This window comes from Myotis yumanensis, unplaced genomic scaffold (genome assembly GCF_028538775.1).
Source record: "Myotis yumanensis isolate MYYU_CA2020_CCGP unplaced genomic scaffold, mMyoYum1.0.hap1 SCAF_2, whole genome shotgun sequence".
Taxonomy (NCBI): domain Eukaryota; kingdom Metazoa; phylum Chordata; class Mammalia; order Chiroptera; family Vespertilionidae; genus Myotis; species Myotis yumanensis.
Window position 1 is genome coordinate 198,527,577 of NW_027223753.1, and position 23,397 is coordinate 198,550,973.

At 44.8% G+C, this 23,397-nt stretch overlaps 1 protein-coding gene across 1 annotated transcript; it reads right to left on the bottom strand.

Moving 5' to 3' along the window:
- Positions 1 to 4,687: 4,687 nt before the first annotated feature.
- RAP2B (RAP2B, member of RAS oncogene family) lies at positions 4,688 to 6,543 on the bottom strand. The gene has a single exon (XM_070406949.1). It carries the CDS (start codon positions 6,103 to 6,105, stop codon positions 5,554 to 5,556), a length of 552 nt encoding a protein of 183 aa, XP_070263050.1. The 5' UTR covers positions 6,106 to 6,543; the 3' UTR covers positions 4,688 to 5,553.
- Between the last annotated feature and the right edge of the window lie 16,854 nt (positions 6,544 to 23,397).

The following is a 23,397-nucleotide window of genomic DNA, read 5'->3' on the forward strand; positions in this document are numbered from 1 at the left end:
ATCTGGACAATGTCTGGTCTATCCGGTCTAATTAGCATATTACCCTTTTATTAGTATAGATGGCATATGTAGCTCTGCTTTTGCATATACTTCTATTGGTTAATATATGCTATTTTCACAGCCTATGGTGATAAAAGCTAGCGTTGTTTCACTTTTGCTTCGTTTCCTCCCATTTAAGCATTAGTCTTTACACTACAGTATATGCTCAATAAATGCTTGTTGAATAATGAATGATTCAATTAAAGCTCTGTTTACCAGTTTCCACTGCAACCATATTAACAGTGAAGGAATAATCTTAGGCCCTTTTGGGTCACCTGCATTCTCAATATGTCAGTGATCTTTCTCTTTCCTATTTAAAAAAAATGTTTTTGCTACATTTGCACAATTGCCACAAATAAACCAACCACACATTTTCAGACCTTTGATAAACTTAGCCCCACATAATTTTGCCAGATAGCTCATTTTAAAAATAGCAAGATTAGTCAACTGGACAAAAAAAGCACATACTTTCTACTCTGCTAATCTAAGAAAAACATCTTCCCAAAGATTTCTGTTTAATATCAAAGTTAAAATACAGATAGCTGTCCTGTCCAATTTACAAAACAGATCAACACTCACAGTACCAAAAGATGTATGGCACAGTTTCATGTTATGCGTTGTTCCACAATGGAGAACTTTATGACACTAAATTGACTAATTCCTGGGAAGTCTGGCTAAGAAACTGAGTGTATATATTTACACACACACACACATTTACATACAGATACACAACTGTGCATGACCTGAAGATTTAAATACTCAGATATAATTTTTTTTTTTTTTTAGAATCCCTACTGGGAAGAGTTTAAGTTCTTCCCTTTTAATCTTGAAGTAAACACAAATACTTAAAAGAATTCCCTTTTATCAAAGATACTCTTTTTTAAAAAATTGGGCAGGCGGAGGAAATGTTGATTCTGAGTATGTAGGCCATGCCCTATTCTAATCACTTTCCTCATTTTGGTCAACTGCTGAATTACCACCAAAAGCCATTTCCAAAATGCAAAAAATGGTCACTCTACCTGCCAAGTGTTCATCCCATTTCACACTCAACAATTTACCAGGCTTAGTGTCAAGCGTTTATGTCCTCTTCAGCTACAGATTTCCAACCAACATAGTCTATTTCTGTGGTAGGCAGCACTCTAAAATGTACGACAGGAGCCTTAAGTCTATGTCCCTAAATAACTAGGAGGCTGTCCATATAGTACTCATTTGGAGTTTGGACTAGATCCTTGGTTCTCAAAATGTGGGTGCTGGAACATTACCATCACCTGGAAACTAATTAGAAAAAAAAAAGTTATGAGATCATATCCAGACATACCGAATAAGAAACTAATACCTGTTTCCACCTCCAGGTAATTTTGATACATGATCAAGTTTGAGAACCTCTGGACTAGAGATGAGCCCTGAAGCGTTCTCAAACTACCAAAATCCTATTGTTATTAGCTCAAACATATCTTCTAGAACTAGCACTATGTTCAATTAAGTGCTTTCAATTACTCCTAGTAGCCTGAGTAATACATAATCAAGAATACCACACTCTATTAGTAGCATTTAAAAATTTGACCCATTTTTCACAAGGACAAAAGTCCTGGTAGCAAACTTTTCCCAATTAAGTAGACACTGTTACAAATGTTTGGTGTCATTTTAACCAAGAGTGGTGATCTCCAAAATTAAATGTTTCCTTCATACTCCAGATGTTGTGAAAAATGCATTCTTTAATGACAGTTAAGGTACAGGTATTTTGCATATATTTCTCAAGACCAGCTGCTACATATGGTGTTCTCTCACTTTGCCATCCCACCTATAAAAAATACTGGGTATTTTAAAGGGGTGCAATCAGATGATGGTGGAAACATTTACAAAACTACCTGAACAGTTCAAATAGATGAGGCATTTTAGGATTCCCACCTACAGAAAAGGTTAACTAATGGGGGAGCATAAAGCCTCATATATGTAAATTCTAACCCAGACGTGTCTTTTCCTGAAATGTGATTCAGTCTATTTCAACAGTTAACACGGAAATTATTTTACCTAAGAACCGTAACTCCCAAACATAAAAATGTTAAGACTTAGGAAGTTACCTTCAGCTTTTCTGAGGCTATTACAAAAGGAGTACTAAAATAATCCTTTGACATAACATAAAGCCTGGTTGACAGCCAGGGACCAAAAGGAAAAGCTGTTAAAAAAACAGCAGGGGTCAAGTTTAAGTTAACTTTTGCTCCCAAGATAAAGGTTCCTTTCTCACCCAGTATCTGTTTTGACAGGTGATTGCCTTATAGCAAACTGCTCCTCCCTCCACCCTCCCTCCCTCCCTCCCCTCCCTTCCTTTTAACACCCAAGTCAGCCCAACTTTTTCAAGGAAACAAATGCTCTTATCTCTTCACACCCTAATACTAAGAGGTTCTTACTAGCCAAATAAACTGACATACTCTTAAAAACAATGTCCCTCACTTCTCTCAATTTTGTCAAGAACATAATGGAGAAGGCTACCAAACTCAACTACTATTTTCCTGCTCTAAGAAATACACACCGAATTGTTTTCATTGAGAATCCAAAAAGCATTTATTTTACAGTACTCAGCAAAAGCATATTAAATTCTTCTGCTCTGCCATCCTAGACCTATTAAGAATTTAGTCATGCAAGTGACTAAATCCTATGTGGAGATGATTAATGCACCAACAACCTATTTCTTTTCCAATTTTCCATTTTTAAGTGTTCCCTGTCAGGAGTATATACATTTCTCAAGTTAGACAGTTGGCACCATTTTAGGTCAAAAGGCTTCCAAAATACAAAAGTAAGGAAAACCGTAAAACTAAAAAGTCCACAGATGCCATTTTAAAAATAGCCTTCATAATACTTGATAAGTCTTCAGAATTTTCAACACTTTAGATCTACTGAAGCAACTCAATTTACCCAAATACAAGAAGGAATCTTTGCAAAGGCATACATTTGAGCAGTTTCTCTTAATTTCTCTACTTAGAATATATTTAGTACCTTCTAATTGACTTTAATAGTAAACTTAAGTGAGATCGAGAATGAGAAAAAAATGGCCATAGGACCACCACAGGTAAAATGTCTATTCTTCCTTCACCCTGGAATACTGGGATGTCTCCTGGGCAAAGGACACATTTTAAGGCAAGATATGTTAATACTGTTTAAAGAAAACTGTGGCCTGTAATTTGTTTTGGCTTCCTCCACAGAATAAATCCCTTTGTCCAAAGACCCTTGAGAAAACTTCATCTACACTCACAGACTTACGGTATATCAAATGCTCTTGGTATATAGCCACAAACCTTTTATTCTAAAGAGGTTATATTAGTAAAGTGGCCCTTGGGGAAAATCAAACAGAAAAAGCTCACACTGCCTCCTACTGTTAGCAGGAAAATTTCATGAGGTCAAAATGGCCCATGATCTGTAATGAGAGCCAGGGGTTTTTGTCTTAGTTTTTTCTGTTTTCTTTGTAAATCTCAAGATCTGTTTCCAAATCAAAACCTCAGGAGTTGAAATGCTGTCTAGAGCCTATACACATTACTGCAGAAATGCTAGTAGGTATGACTTCGGAATGGAAATCATCTTCCCCAAACATCCTTTTGACTCGGTGTATATGTGACCTAATTTAAACTAAACAAATGAGAAAATGCTAACCCTGCCTGGTCAGGTAGATGGTTACTTTCCCAGATTTAAGGCAGTACTAGCAGTTGGCTTCTCCCTTCCCTACCTACTGTGAGGTGAGGTAAACTGCTCCATGCCAGGTGAAGAGTCAATAATCTTGTAGTCAGATGATATGGCCATACCCCAGGGCTTCCTAGACCATGGTGATTTTCCCCATATTTAAGAAGTTGGGAGTGATGTCACTCAACTTGCCACTGAAATACTTCTGTCTTCAAAATTTGACCACCAACTCTTGGGGACATCAGGCACCACCAATCACCTGCACCTGTCCACCTTAGCCATGCTACTGTATTAAATCACTGAATATGAAACACAGAAACACAAACAATAGTTTTGGGTTTGTTTCTTTAAAAATGACATTTGTATTAAAAGTCTTAAAATGAAGAGACAATGATTAAAACACGTGTGTCTGGAATTAAAAATTACAATTGGTTAGAAATTCTCTTGGTACATCACAACAGTAAAATTTTGCTCTTTGCTTCTGAAGGAAGACCCTATGAACAGATAACCAAAAAAAATATTTTAAAATAATATAAAAGGGGAGCTAAATACCTGAACATTTGAACAAAACAAAGAAAAAAAAAGTAAAAAAAAAATCGCAAGACATGGAAATTACATTTTAAAGGCTGAAAATAATAAAGAAGAAATTCACAGAACAACAGGCCCTATTGTCCTGGCTCCTTCGGGATGATTACTGAAAGGAAACTGGGAAGTGGTTTGGGGAAATAGCAGATTCTGGGGTAGGGTGGGAAGTTCACAGGTTGGCACCGGCTGGAACAGCTGAGTTTTGAAGGCACTCTGCAGACACAGGGGTGCTGGGGGCCCTGAATCACATTTGTTAAGTCTTTGTACTGTATTTTAAAGAGCTACTCATCAAAATCCGTTACTGCCAACCAATAAGAATAAAAAGCTAAACTTAAAAAAAAAACACAAAAAAACCACACACGCACACACACAATAGTACACACACAAAATGTGCAGATCTGTAACATTTTTTTCACAGCTGATAAAAAAAAATACTACCGTTTTTCCCCAGACTCCCCTTAGATACAGTAGGTAAACAAAATAGATTTTTTTTCCCCCCACAAATATCAGCAGACACTTTCTGGCACCCCACACTGTATTGGCATCAGTGTTAACAGTCCCAGTTCAGATGTGCAATACTTCAGATTGGATACACTGAAACAAGAATCCAACTTTGCATAGACATCCTCAGAATCGCAATCAGTCACGGGGTTGCCCTTCCAAGCTGGCAGAAAAGGAACCCGATCATAATTTCCAGCTACTCCTGGAAGAAAAAAAAAAAAAGGAAAAAACAAAAGTTTCTTCCTCTCCTCCTGCTCCTTCATTTGGTTCTCCCGGACTTCCTTCCATGTATTTAAAACTTGGAACTAGAAAACGGTGGTTGCAAGAAAAACAAAAAACACCCCCCTCCCTTCTTTCCATCTTATCCCTGTCCTCTTCCTCCCCCACCCCGTTTTTTTTCTTTTTTTTTTTTTCCAGGCTGAAACTTTCGCTCGCTGGTGTCAAGCCGCCAAGACAGCACCCTGAACGGTTACTGAAAGGGGGGAAATAGGCGTCAACCAAAAATCAATGAGAAACGTACATGATGCAAAGAACCACAATTCCACTGGGTCTCAAGATGGTCAGGACCGGTCACCCCTCCAGACGCGGGGAGGAGGCGGGGGACGTGGGCCGCAGAGGCCAGCCGGGATCCCGGGACAGCCCGGGCAAGGCAAAGTCGTCTCCAATCTCAAAGCAAGAAGAGGAATCACATGGAGAGAGTGGGGTGCGTTTGGCTTTTGTGCGCAGAGCGCGGCCGGCACGGCGGCCGCGGGCGCCTCAGAGGATCACGCAGGCCGAGCAGCAGCCCTCGTCGCCGTTGGGCTGCGCCGCGTAGTTCATCTGCCGCACGATCTCGGCGAACAGCTCGTCCACCGAGGCTTTGTTTTTGGCCGACGTTTCCATGAAGGGGCAGCTCCACTCGTCGGCCAGGGCCTTGCCTTCGCCGAAGGAGACCTCGCGCTCGCCCTCCAGGTCCACCTTATTCCCCACCAGGATCATGGGCACGCGCTCGTACCGCTTCACGCGGATGATCTGGTCCCGCATGGGCTTGATGTCCTGGAAGCTCTGCTGGTTGACGAGGCTGTAGACGAGGATGAAGCCCTGGCCGTTCTTGATGTACAGGTCCCGCATGGACGCGAACTGCTCCGTGCCCGCCGTGTCCAGGATCTCCAGCACCGACGGCGACGAGTCCACCTCGATCTCCTTGCGGTAGAAATCCTCGATGGTGGGGTCGTACTTCTCGATGAAGGAGCCGGTCACGAACTGCACGGTGAGCGCGGACTTGCCCACGCCGCCCGAGCCCAACACCACCACTTTGTACTCTCTCATGGCTCCGTCGGCGCTCTCGCCGCGCCAGCCGAGGCCCCGTCGGGGCTGCGCGCCGGGGATGGGCTAAGGCTGGGCGGCGGGACGTCTCCCCTTCCTCGGCTCCGCAGGGAAAAAACTAGGAGCGGCGGGTGGCTGGGGAGCGCAGGACGCAGCGATCACCCCGCGGGGCCGGGCGCCGGGCCAGCCGGCGGCAGCGCGTCCCTGGGGCTCGGGTCCGGGGCCCCGCAGCAGCCCGCGGCGGTGGCAGCGGCGGCAACCTGGGCGGCGGACGGGGAGGACAATGCCGGCAGCCTGTGCGAGGCGACGGCTGCAGTTTCTCGCCGCGGCAGCCCGGGAGGGCGGGGACGCGGTGGCGGCGGGCTGCGGAGGTGGCTGCTAATTGCGCGCCGAGCCGGGACGCGCGTGGCATGAGTCCCCGCGGAGCGTGCGCCCTCCGCCGCGGCCCATCGCGCTCTCTCCCGCAGCCTCCGCGGGGCGAGGGCTTCCTACTCGCCGCGCGCACCCGGGCCCTCCCCGCACCGGCGAGCATGCCCAGTGCGCCGCCGCCGCCGCCGCGCCGGCTGGATCCGAGGCTCCTGGTTTTCCGGGGGGCCGGACGGGGGCGGGGCTGGAGGCGGGGCTCTCTATTTGAGTCTGGAGGAGCGGATCCCGGAGAGGAGCGAGTGTGGGAGCTCGCCGGGGAAATGTGTCGGGCTGTGGAGGTGTTGGAAGGGGGTTGAGGGGGAGGTGAGGGGGGCTGGGAACGCTCAGGTGGGATGATGGAGGCCGTCTTTCACGGCGTGGGGTTCGCGCCTATGGCGGCGGCTCTGCAAGAAGTGTGTGGGCACGGCGGGCACTCGGCACCGAGCAGGCTCTGCTCCCGCCGACTCCCGCAATCGAAAGTCCAAGGATCCCGCTCCCTATCCCCGGCGCTGTGCCTCCCGGGGCCGGAGACCCAAAGGACATTTGGACGCTTGAGCGGCGGGTGGAGCATCCACCACCCGCGGCGCAGCTTTTTTTTTTATTTTTATTTTTTTAAACCGTGCGCCTTTTCTGGCAGACTCTCCCCGGACTGCATTTCCAGGACCAAGACAATGAGAACACCGGGTCGGAATGACTGTTCCGACGAGGGACGGGCAGCCTCTAGTGACCACTAGTGACCAAAGGGTAGCGCTCGGAGGGTCCCACCCCCTCCCCACCGGGCTAGCGCCAAAACCCGGAGACTGGAGTGCAACCCGGGCCATCCGTGGCGGCGGCGCCCGCTGCTAGTCAGGGCATGCTCAGTGGGCAGAGCCGGTTTTCGGGCTTAGAAGCAGGAAGCTTTTGCACCGCACACCCACACTCCAGCTCGAATTACCTCTCCCAGACTCCCGGCCCATTGGTCCCGGGCGCCAATCTCACACCTCACGTGCGCTCCCATTGGCCACCGCCAACGTTTTGTCAGTTTGGGCCGCTTCATTGGCTGAAAAGTAACCTCCGCCCGTGATTGGTTTTGCATGGAGCTGGAGTTCGGAGGCGGAGGCACAGCTGTTCTTTCTGGGCTGCTCCTCCTCCGCCCCCTCCCTCCCACTTCCCCCAGCTAGTCGTTTTGCAGCTAAGAGTGCAAGAAATAAGAGGAATTTAGGCGGAGAGCTCGGAGCTAAATATAGCCCTTGGTTGGTGTTTTCCAGAGAGCGTGACTTCTCGGTGCCCAGTCACGACTGTCCTTTACAGGGAGCAGAAAGGGCTGGTCACAGTGCTCGGTCCACAAGCATCAGCAAACTTTCCAAGTTCTTTGGCAGCAGGAGGAGGGCGGCTAGGATGTGGAAAGGGGCCACTGTGGCTTCTTCCCACACGGAGGAGTGGGGGATGCCCAGGCTTGCCCTTAGAAGACGTCTTCGCTTTGGGCGGGCAGTCGCCAGACTTGGCTCGGCTCACCCTCCCGGGAGGTGCCAGGGAACTGTCTGGACTTGCCTCTGGGTCTCCCTCTTTCCTGGCGAAGGAGATGTCAAGACCTGTCAGGAAGCTTAGGGAGTTAGCGTGCGCTCCCAGGCGAGTGGGATGGGAGGGGACCGAGCTGCGTCAACACTGGCTCCGGGTCCTGCCTTTAAAAAAAAAAAAAAAAATCCCAGGCCGCTTGCACTGGCTTAACTGCGCGCATCATCAGGGATGAGCCAAGCGGTGCGCTGCGTGCTCACACGGTTTCAGTTCCTGAGCCCCGCCGTGACTCACGGCCACATTTGCGAGTTAACCTTCTCCGAAGCCTTGGCTGTAGCTCGTACCGTGCGTGTCTGCAGCCCCAAGTCCTTGGCCTCGGGACCTGCGGCGGGACCTGGGCGGCAGCCCACGCCTTGGATGCGGGTGGGTGGTGCCCAGCCCCGCGCCTGGCCGGGGAGAGAGGGGTTGAGCCTTGATGATCAGAGTGCCTGGATATCGTTATGTTTATATAATTCTCCAGATAAACCTTTCGGAGGGAGGCAAGTTCACCTAATGCGGTTGGGGAGAACCTCACAACATTTACCCAGCGTTTAATGTCTGCGAAGCCTTTCTACACGCCATCTCTTACTCCTGGTAACAATGATCTGCTTTAAAATGATGAAACGGAAGCCCTAAGATGTCCAGTAACTTGCTTGAGATTTCACAGGTGGTGAGTAGCCACCCTAGGGTCGCAGGTGTTTTGGCTGCTTGTAACCAATCGTCCATACTGCCTTTACACAAGAAAGTTCCCGGGTTTTTACTCTTAGGCTGAATCTTGAGGCCTTGTAATCAGACTGGCTCTTAAACCCAAGCAACAGGGACCTCTGCCCACTGCCACGGTCTGCTCTCCTCTGAAGGTGCCCTTTCCCACAGCTCCAAGAGCCAGACCTCTCCTCTAGACCATTCATTCTCCGGGACTCAGGGGTGTGAAACCTTTTGTCCGCCAAGGGCCTTTTGTGGGCCATACAAAATTATCAACTTAAAAATTAGCCTGCTATACGTATATGGTCAAACATTTAATGAACTCACATCTAATGCCTTGGCAGGGCCGGGCCAAATGATTTCGAGGGCCTTCTGGGCCCCACTCCTGCTCCAGGTCGTCGGAATTCTGAAATCCCCTACCTAAGTAGCACCAAAGCCTCTCTCAGGATCTGCCTGGGCCTCTGACCCCACCCTGTTCCCAGAAATGGGTCTTGGTTGGAGTGTGCACAGTGCTTGGACCCCTGAGCCCTTCCTGCAACTTTGGGCCCCTCCCTAGGGCAGGAAGAGGGGTCCCTGGGAGTCAGCTCTTTCTTCCCTGTGACCTTGCAGCCTGTCCCTGGGAAGAGTCCAAGCATTCATAGTTCACACCTGGCCACGCACGTCCTTGGGAAGAGGTATTTGTCAAGGTGGGAGGGTCATATTTTATCACTTTGTTATCTTGATGTATAATAAATACTCAGACTAAGGCTATGTAGGCCTCTGTTTGTCTTCTTGCACACAAATGTGAGGTGTGGTTCTGAGTACCACACTGTAGAAAATGTTTTGTCCCCGTAAGCCTGGTGGCTAATCTCCAGTGTTGGAGAGCAGTTATTATCCGAGCCCTTGGGCAGGCTCCTCAGGCTCTCCTGACCTTAGGTTCCCTCCCTATAAAATGGTGATAATAAAATGTGCCCTGCCCTCCTCGCTACCCCAGGAACCTGGGGGAGAATCTGGCGACCAACCCCCTCATTTTACATCAGAGAGGGCTGAGCAGAATTAGAACCCTGGTGTCCTGGCTGCCCTTTTCCTGGTGCCAGCCTGTTCCTCGGGGGTAATAATTAACAGATACTGGGTGGAAACATGTTTTTAAAGCGGCAGCACCTCATAAATGCATGACAATTATCCAGACTCAGCGGGGCTGACAACCCCGTCTGCAAGGTCCTCGGGACTCTGGGTGTTATTGAATCTTGGTGGCCTCACCGGAACCAGAAAGATGCCACAGATGGATATTTTCTATTAGCAGTGGTTCTCAACCTTGGCTGCACATTAGAATCACCCGGGGATCTTTTTAAAATCCTGATTTCTGGGCCTCATCCTCCGGAAATTCTGTTTCTTTGTGATGGGGTGGGGCCACAACATTAGTAACAAAGAAACAGAATTTCCGAAGGATGAGGCCCAAAAATCAGGATTTAAGAAAGATTCCCAGGTGATTCTAATGTGCAGCCAAGGTTGAAAACCACTATATTAGGGACTTCTAGGCTGCTAATTGTATTACATTCAGGGGGTCTCCCTCAGGGAGATTTGCACTGGGGCTTTGTGATTCAAAACGAAGTAATAAAATTGCTGATGCGGACATTTTTAAGGTTGCTCACTTCCTCTTATGAAATCTGTTAGGAGTCTTTATTTACCTCGCTTAGAGGTTATTATATACCCTGTACCATAATTATTTACAAGTCTGTGTCTTGTCACTCAGTATCACATAAATTCCTTGAGGGCAGGGTCCATATCAGGCTTATCTTTGGAGCCACCTCTTTGCCTCACAAGATATAATGCAGTGCCTACACAGGAAGCCCTCAATAAATATTTACTGAATATATGAATGGCATTTTCTTCCTTTTCCAAACTCTTTGTAGTAAAAGATTTTATTAAGTTTTGCTGAAATATAACATTTCCTGGAAACAGAAAAATACATCCGAATGTTTCAGTCTCCCTGAGTTATTATAAAGATTCTGGATGACCAATGTCTACCTTTATTTCGGTGGTAACACTAAATTGGTGCTATCTTGGGGGAAAGATACCAGAGTGTCCAATGGATAAACCCTTTCTCTGAAGATTTAACATCTGCTGATAATATGAAAACATTGAAAGTAAAAACTACCAAGTAAGGACAGCTTAACCTTTGGTACTGACTGTTCCATCAGGGCGGGTCGTGTCCCTGGCTTTTGCTCACACAGTGGAGCTGCTGAGGTTTTATGACACGTGTTTTGGGCCTTCCATGAATTAGCATGTTTGTTAGAACATAAATCTTTGAAGTCTTCAAGAAAATAAGTACCACTTGTCCACTTCATGTATACAAAGTAACGAGTTTATTATTTTTGTCGTTTTAGCTGGTGCCACCTATAGGTAAACAAATAATTCGGAACAAATACTAATTTTGAAAACACCAAGGATAAGTTGATAGTGGTCATGCATTATTTTTTTAAAGGGAAGTGTGAGTGTAAGACGGTGCCTTGCAGAGTTCTCAATACTATTTGTTAAATACCGTAACATGTTATAACCCAGGCTACTAGCAGGCTTAGGATATTTTATTTTATTTATTTTATTTTAATTTATGGTCTTTTAAAAGTAATTTCCAGAAATTCCCCAAGCATTATTTTATAAGCCAACAAAACAATTATCATTTCATACTATGATATTATACTTTGGGCAGCTGGCTTGTAAGAACAGTGACTTGTGCTACTTGTAATGGGAGTGTGTATCTTTATATCTTAGAAATGTCCAAAAATCTTAGCATGGTAACTAAAGAGACACAAAGTTGTGTCTAGATTTTATAATTTCATTGTTTGCCTTTGTCACTTGTATTCTGATTGGCTCCTTTTTCCTATTTTAATTATTTTTCAAAGGAAAATGTAGCAGAAACTAAAAATTAAATATCCTGTTAAATGTATTCAAACTTTTTATAAACTTTTTAATGGGCCAACACAAAGAAATAGGAGAATCAAAATCGCTATTGTCTCAAGGTTGTTGCTTATCAGATTAGCACTGAACAAGGATCTCAACATAAAAATTAGTGTACGGTGTTATTTTTGATAATGAAAACCACTCATCTTCAGAAAGGGTTATACACACCTAGGCAAATATCACAGAACTACTCTGTGGGTTGGAGTTCTGTCATAAATTCTTACTAATGGTTTGTCATGTTTTCATTCTTTTACAAATTTTTTTTAATAAGAACTATCTTTTCTCTAAGGTAAATGATCTAAGATTCACCTGAGACCCTACCTGTGAAGAAAAGAACACAAACCGCTTATAGCACCACTTTTATATGATGAATGTATTCTCACTCCAGGGAAATTTTAGATTTTATTGATCCTGTTTTTCCTAGTGGAAAGCTCAGTTTCAAATCTTAATCTGTTTTAGGAATTGTCTCCTGAGAACCTCTGTTCCAGAAAATCAAAGATAGCAAGAATGGAAGAAATTTCCTAGCTCCATTGAAAGAATTTTCCTCTCACTTGCTTTTTTCTCACTGGAGTAAAGGAGCCCCCTTTGCTCCTGCAGGGACAACCACCCATCACTTCCCCAGGTGCACAGTGCAGGCCTGTCACCCCTTCTGCAGCAGTGGCTCCAATAAGTCTTTCAGACTTTGTGGTTTTGATGGACACAGAGTCTATATTGGGGAGGAGGAAGTTTCCTTTGTGAATTTTCAGCAGTAGGATTTGGTTTAAGGAATCAGCCTAAGAGGGTTCTATTTCACTGGCAGTTACACAAGCTAACAATCTGGAGATAGAGAGAGGATCTGTGGTGGTGGTTTAGGAAGATAACGAAACGGCAGAAATTAGTCTAGTTCAGTGGTTGGCAAACTCATTAGTCAACAGAGCCAAATATCAACAGTACAACGATTAAAATTTCTTTTGAGAGCCAAATTTTTTAAACTTAAACTATATAGGTAGGTACATTGTTATTAACTTAATTAGGGTACTCCTAAGGCTTAGGAAGAGCCATACTCAAGGGGCCAAAGAGCCGCATGTGGCTCGTGAGCTGCAGTTTGCTGACCACGGGTCTAGTTAAATAATTTTGTGATTGCTATATTCAATTCTGTCATGGAAGTTTGTAACTCTTCTCAAGGTTTTATTTTGGTCTATTATTCAATTCTTATAATGTGTACATATTACTAAGTCCAAAGTATACAAACTAAGTCTTTTCTGTTAAGGAATTTATGTTCTTAAAAAAAAAATCTTATTGCCTTATAGAATATAATTTTATGGAATTGAAAGGGTGTCATCCTGGGAAACATCATATATTTCTGTGTCTCATATAAGCTACATATTCTAAGCAAGTGGTTGGCAAACTTTTTAAGTGAAGGGCCAAACAATAAGTATTTCAGATTTGGCAGACCCCACCATCTCAGTTGCAACTACTCAGTCTGCCCTTGCAGTATGAAGGCGGCCTTAGGCTATATATATAAAAAATAGAGAAATATGCTAATTAACTGGGACACCATAGCCGGTGGCAGGGCGGCAGGGGCCTCCACGCACCTGCGCTGGGCGGGGGTGGGCCTGATCAGCAGCAGCCACCGGCTGCTTCAAGGGCCAGAGAGGGAGGCAGGGCTGGACAGTGAGGCAGGGCTGGACCAGCAGTGGGCCCTGGCTGCTGCGGGGCCCAGGGAGCGAGGCAGGGCTGGACCGGCAACTCGAGGGTGGGCGGCGCCATGCGATTTCAAATCGCATGCTAGGGTCCTACTATGTAAATAAGTGGGCATGAGAGTGTTTCAGTAACACTTTCTTTACAGAAATAGGTGGTGGACTGCATTTGGCCCACAGTCCCATAGGTTGCCCATCTCTAAACCAGGTATTGAGAAAATATCATGGTCGAGGCCAAGTGTTCTTATAATCAAAACTAGAGGCTCGATGCATGAAATATGTGCACAGGTACAGTCCCTAGGCCTGGCCTGTGATTGGGGCCATCTTCCCCGGCTGCCGGCATCCAGCCCTGCCCCCTGCCGCCACCCATCCCCAGTTCCCCATTCGCCATTAGGTGATCAAAGCCTGCTGGCTTGGGAGAGGGACCAAGAGGTGGTCAGTGTGCCTCATAGCGACTGGTCAAACAGGTCATTCTGGTCGTTCTGCCATTTGGTTAATTTGCATAGTACTCTTTTATGTATATAGATGAACTACTAATCTGTCATTAGCTACAGCCATAACTCTTTTTAAAAAAATATTAAAAATATTTTTATTGATTTCAGAGAAGGAAGAGAGAGATATAGAAATATCAATGATTCTCTCTCATCACTGATGTTTCTATCTCTCTCTTTTAACCTTAATTTATAGTAAAATGCCCCTCAAATATGGTGAATATATTTCAAGAGATATGACTGTAATTCTATATTTTTGAAACCTCAGATTGCTATTTTTACACATGGAAAGGCTGTCCTCAATAGTTAAGGTATCAGCAATGTTTTTTATTGGACCTCTCATCCTTTTCTCATTGATTTGTAATTGTTGATTATGTATTATGGTTATATTATGTAATATGTAAGGGTATTATCCTCCATTAACCATATGCATTGCAAATAATTTAATCAGTTATTAGTCTTTAATTTGTTTATGCTTTTAAAAAAATATGTATTTTATTGATTTCAGAGAGGGAGAGGGAGAAAGAGATAGAAACATCAATGATGAGAGAGAATCATTGATTGGCTGCCTCCTGCATGTCCCCTACTGGGGATCAAGCCCGCAACCCAGGCATGTTCCCTTGGCTGGAATCAAACTTGGGACCCTTCAGTCCGCAGGCCAACGCTCTATCCATTGAGCCAAACCAGCTAGGGCTATGCTTTCTTTTTTCATTAAGACTTTAACAATATTCCTATTTTGAATTTATTGATCTTTTCCTTGATGACTTTCCTTTGTGGATTTCAGGCTCAATTTGAAAGATGTTTCACACTTCAAGATATTTTATACAACTGGTGTTTTCTTCTAGCATTTTTAAGGTTTCTTTTTTTAATTTTATGGTTACCTTTTGGCTTGCTTTTCAATGGAAAAGACAGCCTCAGTAAATACAGAGAGATTGAAATGCAATCAGTAGGATGTCCGCTGAATAGAAGTTTCTGAGGAGAGCGAGGGCGGAGCAGGAGTCTGCAAACTCTGGTGTGAAGGCTGAGGAAGCATCCCTCCTGTTAAACAGGAAAGAAGAGCCAAGAGACCTGAAAACTGGAGCTGAGAAGGTGAAAAGTTGAAAGAGTTCAAGCTGCAAATAAGCTTCTCTATGTAAATAAACATGGCGCGGCACCTGCTCAAAGAAAGAAGGTCAGGTGTGGGTTTGGGAATCAGAGTAGAAATGAACCTGTTTCCAACAGTGACTGTGCAGCACGCAGCATGAAGTTGCTAAGAGTCTAAATTTGGGTTGCACGAACTTCTGAAGATGCCAATTCAGCTTTTCTTTCTTCCCTTCCCTGCCCCCCACCCCCAATGGACAAAGATATTGCTAATTTCCTTTGTGTCTGTCAGATCAGATTCTGTTAAAAGTTCTAAAGGCTTTTTCTCAATACTTACAAACAATTAATTATAAAGCAAACCTCCACATCTCTCATATGCCCATACTTTTAGTGAAAATCCACATACAAACCTGTGACTTCTGTGATTAAAAATTCCATTACTAATGGGAAATTAAATGAACTCAGTAAAACTGCCTTACCTATGTAATCTCTTGAGTGTCTTTTTCTATTGCATGCTAAACTACAATAAAGCCTTGGCTGCCTGAACTCAGAATCTGAGTCGCTTTGAGCATGTTTGTCTAGAAAATGTTGCAGTTGTATAGACTGTCCTGTCACAATAAGAAAAATATGTATATACTTTTCATTAGTAATACATTTGGAATGTACTTAAAAAAACACAGAGAAAGAATGAAGTACATATAACAAATTACCCCCAAACAAAAAGTTAACATTTTGGTCTATAGTCTTTTTGTCTTTTTATCATAGAATTATTTAGACTATAGAAAACCAGTACTAGTTTTCTTGTGACTGTTTTAACTTAAAGCCCAAAGGAGGGTGAGGTACTCCATAGCTTGCTGGTCAGGAAAATCAAAATAACATATGTAAGTACTTATTTTTGGAAGACGTTTCTTGTCTTATTTAATAGATTTGATGGGAATGTGTGTATCTCATGTGCTGAAGCTGTTACTTTCTTGACTTAAGTCCCCAATGACAGCCTGGGTGGGGCCGTTCGCCTGTTTGTCCTGAAGGTGGGATGAAGCATGTTCATGACCTCGGGGGCAGCAGAACGTAGCTGCCGGCCCGCATAATTAACAAGGGAATCAAAGGCTTCAGCTGCCCTCTCCCACATGGTTTTGTCCCTCTCCAGAAATGATCCTCTTTGTGGCAAACAGTGCCCTTTGATGTGTCAGCACCATTCAAAGCCAGGGCAGTGCCTTCTGCATCATTAACACATGTCTGCTTTCTTTGTCACTTCGCACCCAGGCTTCCATTTCTCTTGCCACGAGTTTTTCCTAATGCTGGACAAAAATCTGCACCTCACTCTTCCCACAGTGTTTGGGGAAACAACTTATTCTCAAGACTGCAAATTCTTTATCAGAAAAAAAAAAGATACTTTCGCTGACATGGTTTCAGGCTGAAATTTTCTCTGAACTGTTTTCAGTGTTTGATTTGAATAGAATTGCAGGCATAAGCAACATTTAATGTTGTATTATCATTGTACGGATGGAAATTCCTGAATGTTACATGCCTGATAAATTTACTTTCTCATTAAATCTTGTATATAGTAAAATTTCCTATCTTAAAGAACACATTTTCTATAGGCTGACCCAGGAGTTAATATTTGGTGGCTGGAAGATACAAATGGCGTTCACAAATACCGCTGCATTTCCTCTGGATGAACAAAATAATTATGTAAGAACAGAACAGTCTTGTTATCCTGAGGTGAGCATGTGGTTCTGAAAAGATCCTTCCTTAAATGTAGGGGGAAATGGTGGGAGGAGGCTGGGTGTGACAGAGATTGACTGACTTTCCAATTATTTATACAACTACAGGCCTGGTGCACGAAATTCATGCACTGGAGGGGGCTGTCCCTCAGCCCAGCCTGCACCCTCTCCAATTTGGAACCCCTCGGGGGATGTCTGACTGCTGGTTTAGGCCCGGCAGTCGGACATCCCTTTCATAATCCAGGAATGCTGGCTCCCAACTGCTCGGCTGCCTGCCTGCCTGATTGTCCCTAACCACTTCTGCCTGCCAGCCTGATCACCCCCTAACCACTTCCCTGCTAGCCCAATAGATGCCTAACTGCTCCCCTGCTAGCCCAATCACCCCCAACTGCCGTCCCCTGTAGGCCTGGTCACCCCCAACTGCCCTCCCCTGCTGGCCATCTTGTGGCGGCCATCTTTGACCTCATGTGGGCGGCCATCTTGTGTGAGGGCATGATGATCAATTTGCATATTACCTCTTTATTATATAGGATATAAGCAACAGGTAACACTCTAGGATGCTATCAGACCATCCCATGCAGTTTCCCAACTATTAAACCATCAGCCTATTCTTATTCTGCTTAATTCAGGTAAACATTTACTAGTGCATAAAGCTACAAGTTCAATTAGGTTTGCTTTATGTGGCTTTTATGTACCAAGAATTATAACTTGAGCCCAAGAATGTTTCATTCTAAGATGCAGGCAAGGCAGGGAAGGAAGGTCCAGGACCAATAAATTAGGCAGTAAATGCACTATTCTGTAAGGGACCAAGGGACCATGGGAGGGGCAAGAGAAGAGATGGTTGGGGCTCATAGCATGATTCAAGGACTGCAGAAATCATCAAAGAGAAAGGGAGATGTCTGGTCAGTCTAGTGACTGCCTCTCAGCTTACCTTTGGAACTGCCCCAGGGAGACTCCTTAGAGCAGTGGTTCTCAACCTTCTGGCCCTTTAAATATAGTTCCTCATGTTGTGACCCAACCATAAAATTATTTTCGTTGCTACTTCATAACTGTAATGTTGCTACTGTTATGAATCATATTGCAAATATCTGATATGCAGGATGGTCTTAGGTGACCCCTGTGAAAGGGTCGTTCGACTGCAAAGGGGTCACAACCCACAGGTTGAGAACCACTGCCTTATAGGAAAGAGATGCCAGTAGAGTAGCAAAGTCTCTGGGCCTTTGAGACAGCAGGGTGCCAGCTGCATTTGGGCCCTAGCTTCTGCAACATTCCATCAGGGCCTGCAGCTTTGGTGACTGCAGCATCTGCAGGGGGTCCCGGGGTAGCCCTCCATAGCAGCACGGATCCTCTTCAGTGGACACCAGCAGAGGAACTGTCACTTTGGATATTGGCAGCCACAGCAAAGACCTCAACAGATGAGCTGATGCATGAGCAAAGGGAATGAATGATCCAACCCACAGAGCGGTCACAGAGGCTGGTCCGGGGAAGGGCGAGTAGATATCCATAAGGGACCCCAGTCCTATTTTCAGGGAATTAAAAAGGTCTGGATGTCCTGCACTGTTTAGAGACAAAGACAAAAGAATAAGATGCATGATTGTGGTTGTCTTACCCCTCAGCTGGTATAATATAGAAACTGAGATTTCGTGGGAGATTGTTTAGAAAGGAGTTTTCTTAACTAGCCACTTTTCTAACACCCTCCCCCTCCCTCCTTCCTTCAAGATTTACTGACTTTATTTTTAATGTCTTGTCAAGTTACCTCAGAGTGAAAGAATTAGGAATACTTAGTACTTAACTGGAAACCCTTCTAAGGACAGCGGGGCTAAACAGATGCAGGCTTATTTATCACTTAAGAACTCTGGACTCGGAGTTCTTCTGGTCTTGGTTTTACAGTTCAGTGAAGAGAAAGGCAGTCTCAGAATTCAAGTCTGCTTTTGTGGCAGGAAAAGGTGGGGCTGGGAGTGGGGCTGAGGATACACAAGGAAGACCTTATTTTCTATCCAAAGCACCAGGAGACTTCCAGTTAAACTTTCTTGGCAGGTCCTGAATTGAATGCTCTTCTAGCTGCAAAGGAGGCTGGGAAAATTCATACTTAACTTTTCTATCGCTCATAGGAGAGGGAGGCAAGGGGGAGATAAATGGAGAATGGTGTTAGGTAAGCCAGCCTATAGTGTCCACCCCAAACACCAAACCACTCCTCAGAAACTCAGTATCTTTCTGGTAACTAAATTTGCACATATTTTTTTTCATGCTTGTTCAATAAATGTGGGATGAGAGATAAGTATAATCTCTTATCTTTTCTTTGAAAGTCACATTTAAAAAGTCTTATTTGTCTTCAAGTTTGGTTGTATATATGATCTAAAGTTTTGGTTTACAAAAAGGTCTACAAAAATAACTACATAAATATATACATATATTTATATTAGTGACCCGGTGCATGAAATTTGTGCATGGGGGGGTGGTGGTTCCTAAGCCCAGCCTGCACCCTCTCGAATCTAGGACCCCAGAGGGATCGGGCCTAAACATCCCTGCTCACCCCCAAGTGCCCCCCCGCCGCCGGCCTGCTCATCCCCAACTGCCCCCCACTGCTGGCCTGCTTGCCCCAAAGTGGCCCCCCCAGCTGGCCTGATTGCCCCCAACTGCCCTCCCCTCCTGGCCTGATCTCCACTAACCACCTCTGCCTCGGCCCCACCACCATGGCTTTGTCCAGGACGTCCAGAAGGTCTCCTGGCCTAATTAGCATATTACCCTTTTATTAGTATAGACTAGAGGCCCAGTGCATGAAAAGTCATGCACTGAAGGAGGGGTCTCTCAGCCCGGCCTGCCCCCTCTCACAGTCCTGGAGCCCTCAGGGGTGGGAGGCGGCCCAGCGATCAGGGGAAGACGATACCCCATCACACCTCTGCTGCTGCCACTGCCGGCAGCACAAGTTTCGGCCGGCCCTGGTTACCTGAGCCTCAGGCCAGCCCTGGGTGGCTGGGGGGCTGAGGGATTGGGGGACTCCAGAGGCAGGCACACGGCAAAGCCAGGTCCACATGGGAGTGGGCCCGGCCTTGACGCGCACCTGCCAACCCAGCGGGGCTGACGGGACTGGGCACCGCCATCTTGTGGCTGTGGGCGCTGCCATCTCTGAGGGCGTGGCAGTCAATTAGCATATTCCCTCCTTATTAGATAGGATTTCCTGATGTCCAACAACTCATATGAAGCAGAAAGAGTGCTGGATTTTTAGTCTGACAGAATTACTTCCAAATTTTGGCTCAGTCACTTTCTACCTCTAAAAGTGGACAATTTATTTAATTTCTGAAGTAGCCAGTCTTCAAGACAGCTCCCACTGTCCCCTCCTGGCATTCATACCCTTGAAGAGTCTCCTCTCCCAGTGTACCAGGGTTGGTCTTTGTGACCAATGGACCACGGCAGCAGGGATGGCATGTCACTTCCAAGATTAAGTTATAAAGGGGCGGCAGCTTCCTTGGCCTCTGTCTCTCGAGTTTCTCACTCTAGAACAGTGATGGCAAACCTTTTGAGCTTGGCATGTCAGCATTTTGAAAAACCCTAACTTAACTCTGGTGCCGTGTCACATATAGAAATTTTTTGATATTTGCAACCGTAGTAAAACAAAGACTTATATTTTTGATATTTATTTTATATATTTAAATGCCATTTAACAAAGAAAAATCAACCAAAAAAATGAGTTCGCGTGTCACCTCTGACACATGTGTCATAGGTTCGCCATCAGTGCTCTAGAACAAGCCAGCTGCCAGAGCTTCAGGACATCCGGCCACACTGTGGAGAGCTTCATGTTACCAGGAACCGAGATCCTGACTCCCACTGCTCTGAGGAAGGGAGGCCTGCCATGACCAAGCCAGTGAACTTGGAAGTTAACCCTCCGGTGTTCAGACCACTGCCACCCTAGGTGATAGCTTGACTTCTACTTCCTGAGAGATTGTGAACCAGAAACACCCCACCAAGCCGCTCCCAGAGTCCCGACCCCTAGAAACTGAGATAACAATGTTTCGTATTCTAAGCTGTTAAATTTCTGAGTAACTGATTACACAGCAAAAGAACAAATACAACTTCTTTAAACATCAATGTCATCATCTATAAACTGGAGATATAAAGGGTTGTTGTGAGGATAACAAGATAACTTATGTGAAACTGTCCATTGCAGTTTCTGTGACATACTAAGGGCAGAGAAAAAAATTAATTGAACAAATATGACTTTTTTGTGATGACTGTCACATGTTTACCCTTTTCAAAAATTTTTTTTCTTAAATTGGCTCAGTTCTTTTTTATAAAAACAATTATTTTTATTGATTTCAGAGAGGAAAGGAAAGAGAGAGAGAGAAACATCAATGGTGAGAGAGAATCATTGATTGGCTGCCTCCTGCACGCCCCCTACTGGGGATCGAGCCCACAACCCAGGCATGTACCCTTGACCGCAATTGAACCTGGGACCCTTCAGTCCTCAGGCCAAAGTTCCATCCACTGAGCCTACCCGGGTAGGGCAAATTGGCACAATTTTTTTAAAAAAAACTTCCTCACCCTTTGCTTTTCTCTCATGTGGAATACACATCGTTGAAAACTGGCTCTGTCACATTGCCTTAGCGCTCTACGGGATGGTTTTGTTAGCTGAGGTCACCAGTGGTCAATAATGAATGCCTTTCCCAGAATGCTGAACTGTAGTGTCTGATGCACCTTTAGTGGGCTACCAACTCAATAAAATATTGCCCTATGGTGGTAAATGCTCCTGTCCTCCTGCTAGAAAGCTTCTGGTGATGCTAATCCACCCTACTTGGGGAGTTCACCCCCATGGGAAGGTGACTGCCTGTCGCACACCCCGCAGAGCTGTCCAGTCTTATTCAGCTTGTTTCTCATCCTTTGCCCTCTTCCACTGCTCCGTCCCTTTCTAATCACAGACTCTATGATCACAGCCTCAGATTGTCTCCTTTTTTTACTTAAAAAAAACTTTATTTCTTGTCTCATATTACTTCCATAACTAAATTCATTCGGGCCAAATATGTGTGTGCATAAATCTATATATCACACATCTACATGTGTGTATACATATAAAGGTGTGTGTGTATGCCTGTGTATTCTGTACAGTGAGAACATTTGTGTTTTTCTTGGCCAACAGAGCATGCTGGGAATGAATTTTGGTTCATTGAACTGTCTTCATTCTCATTTGTTGCTGGATGCTCAGGGCCTGGTTCTTTGCCCCAAAGGAGGGTTTTGTTGTCATTGCTGCTTTTGTTTTTGGATTTTTAAGTTTGTTCTGCATCTGCTGTAGTTCCAAAAGTCTAAGGGATCAGAACTGCTGGTATCTAGAGAGCAGAGATTTTCCTAACCTGTGATTTATGCCTCCCAGGCCCTCACATTGTAACTGTCAATAAGCCCAGCCTCGCAACTGGTCCCTGTGCTTCCAGTCTGCTCTCCCCCACATACCAACCCATCCTGTGTAATCTAGCAGATAGCGCTCATTAAAAATATAACATTCATGAAATGAATGAAACACAATATGATGACTCTCAAAGACATAGTGCTGAGTGAAAAAAGCTGGAGACAACAGAATACATACTGCATGAGTTTGTCGATATAATATTCATAAAAGACAAAATTAAACTACTTTGTTTAGACATGTATAATTAGGGAACAAACTATACAGAAAATAAAAAAGTTATGGTTAGCTGCCCTAACTGGTTTGGCTCAGTGGATAGAGCGTCGGCCTACGGACTGAAGGGTCCCGGGTTCGATTCCAGTCAAGGGCATATACCTTGGTTGCAGGCACATCCCCAGTAGGGAGTGTGCAGGAGGCAGCTGAATTGATGTTTCTCTCTCATCAATGTTTCTAACTCTCTATCCCTCTCCCTTTCTCTCTGTAAATAATCAATAAAATATATTTTTAAAAAAGTTATGGTTAGCACTGTCGGTGAGAGAGCCCCATATTTGAATGTGTGGCAGAATGAGGGTAGGGGACAGGAAAGGCTACACAATTTGTGGGGCCCAATGCCAGAAGCAATTCTGGGTCCCGTGTTTAAAATGTATGAAGAATTTCAAGATGAAACAGCAAAGCATTAAGGCAGGTGGGGCCCTGTCAGTGCCAGGCCCTGGACCACCGCTCAGCTTGCACCTCCATGAAGTCTTGGACCTGATTTGAGAATTTCTGAGGTCCTGCGAATGTTTTATTTTTTTAACTTGGTAAGAAGAGCGTGAAATAGGTATTTGCTTCAGAAAAAGCCAAAAATTAAACATGGGCATAGACAATAATGTGGTGAAGGCCTAGGAGGGGTGGGGGCAGGATGGATGGACACAAAGAGGAGGGGGGGTGGAAATGGGGGACATCTGTAATAGAGTCAACAATAAAAAAGAAGTTGAACATGCATGATGTATGGATTTTTCTTCACAACTTTAGAAAAATGTGCAAAACAGAAACAAATCGGAACTGATCAGAACACTTCCTGGTCAAAAACCCGTAAGATGGTTTCCCATGGATGAACTTGTCTGTATCTTCATTTCTTGCAGGCCCAGCTGAAGTGCCAGCTCATCTGTGAAACCTCTAGATTTTTGCCACCAAAATAGCCCTTTCCTTCCCTCTGTTCCCTTCATACTTTCTCCCTCTGTTATAGCACTTAACTCCTCTCCCTCAAATCAGAGTTCTTTGAGAGTGTTTTTTTCTAATGGACATGAAATCTTGGGGAAGTATTTCAGTCTTATTTGTCTTCATATTTAGAATTCTATAGCCCAGCC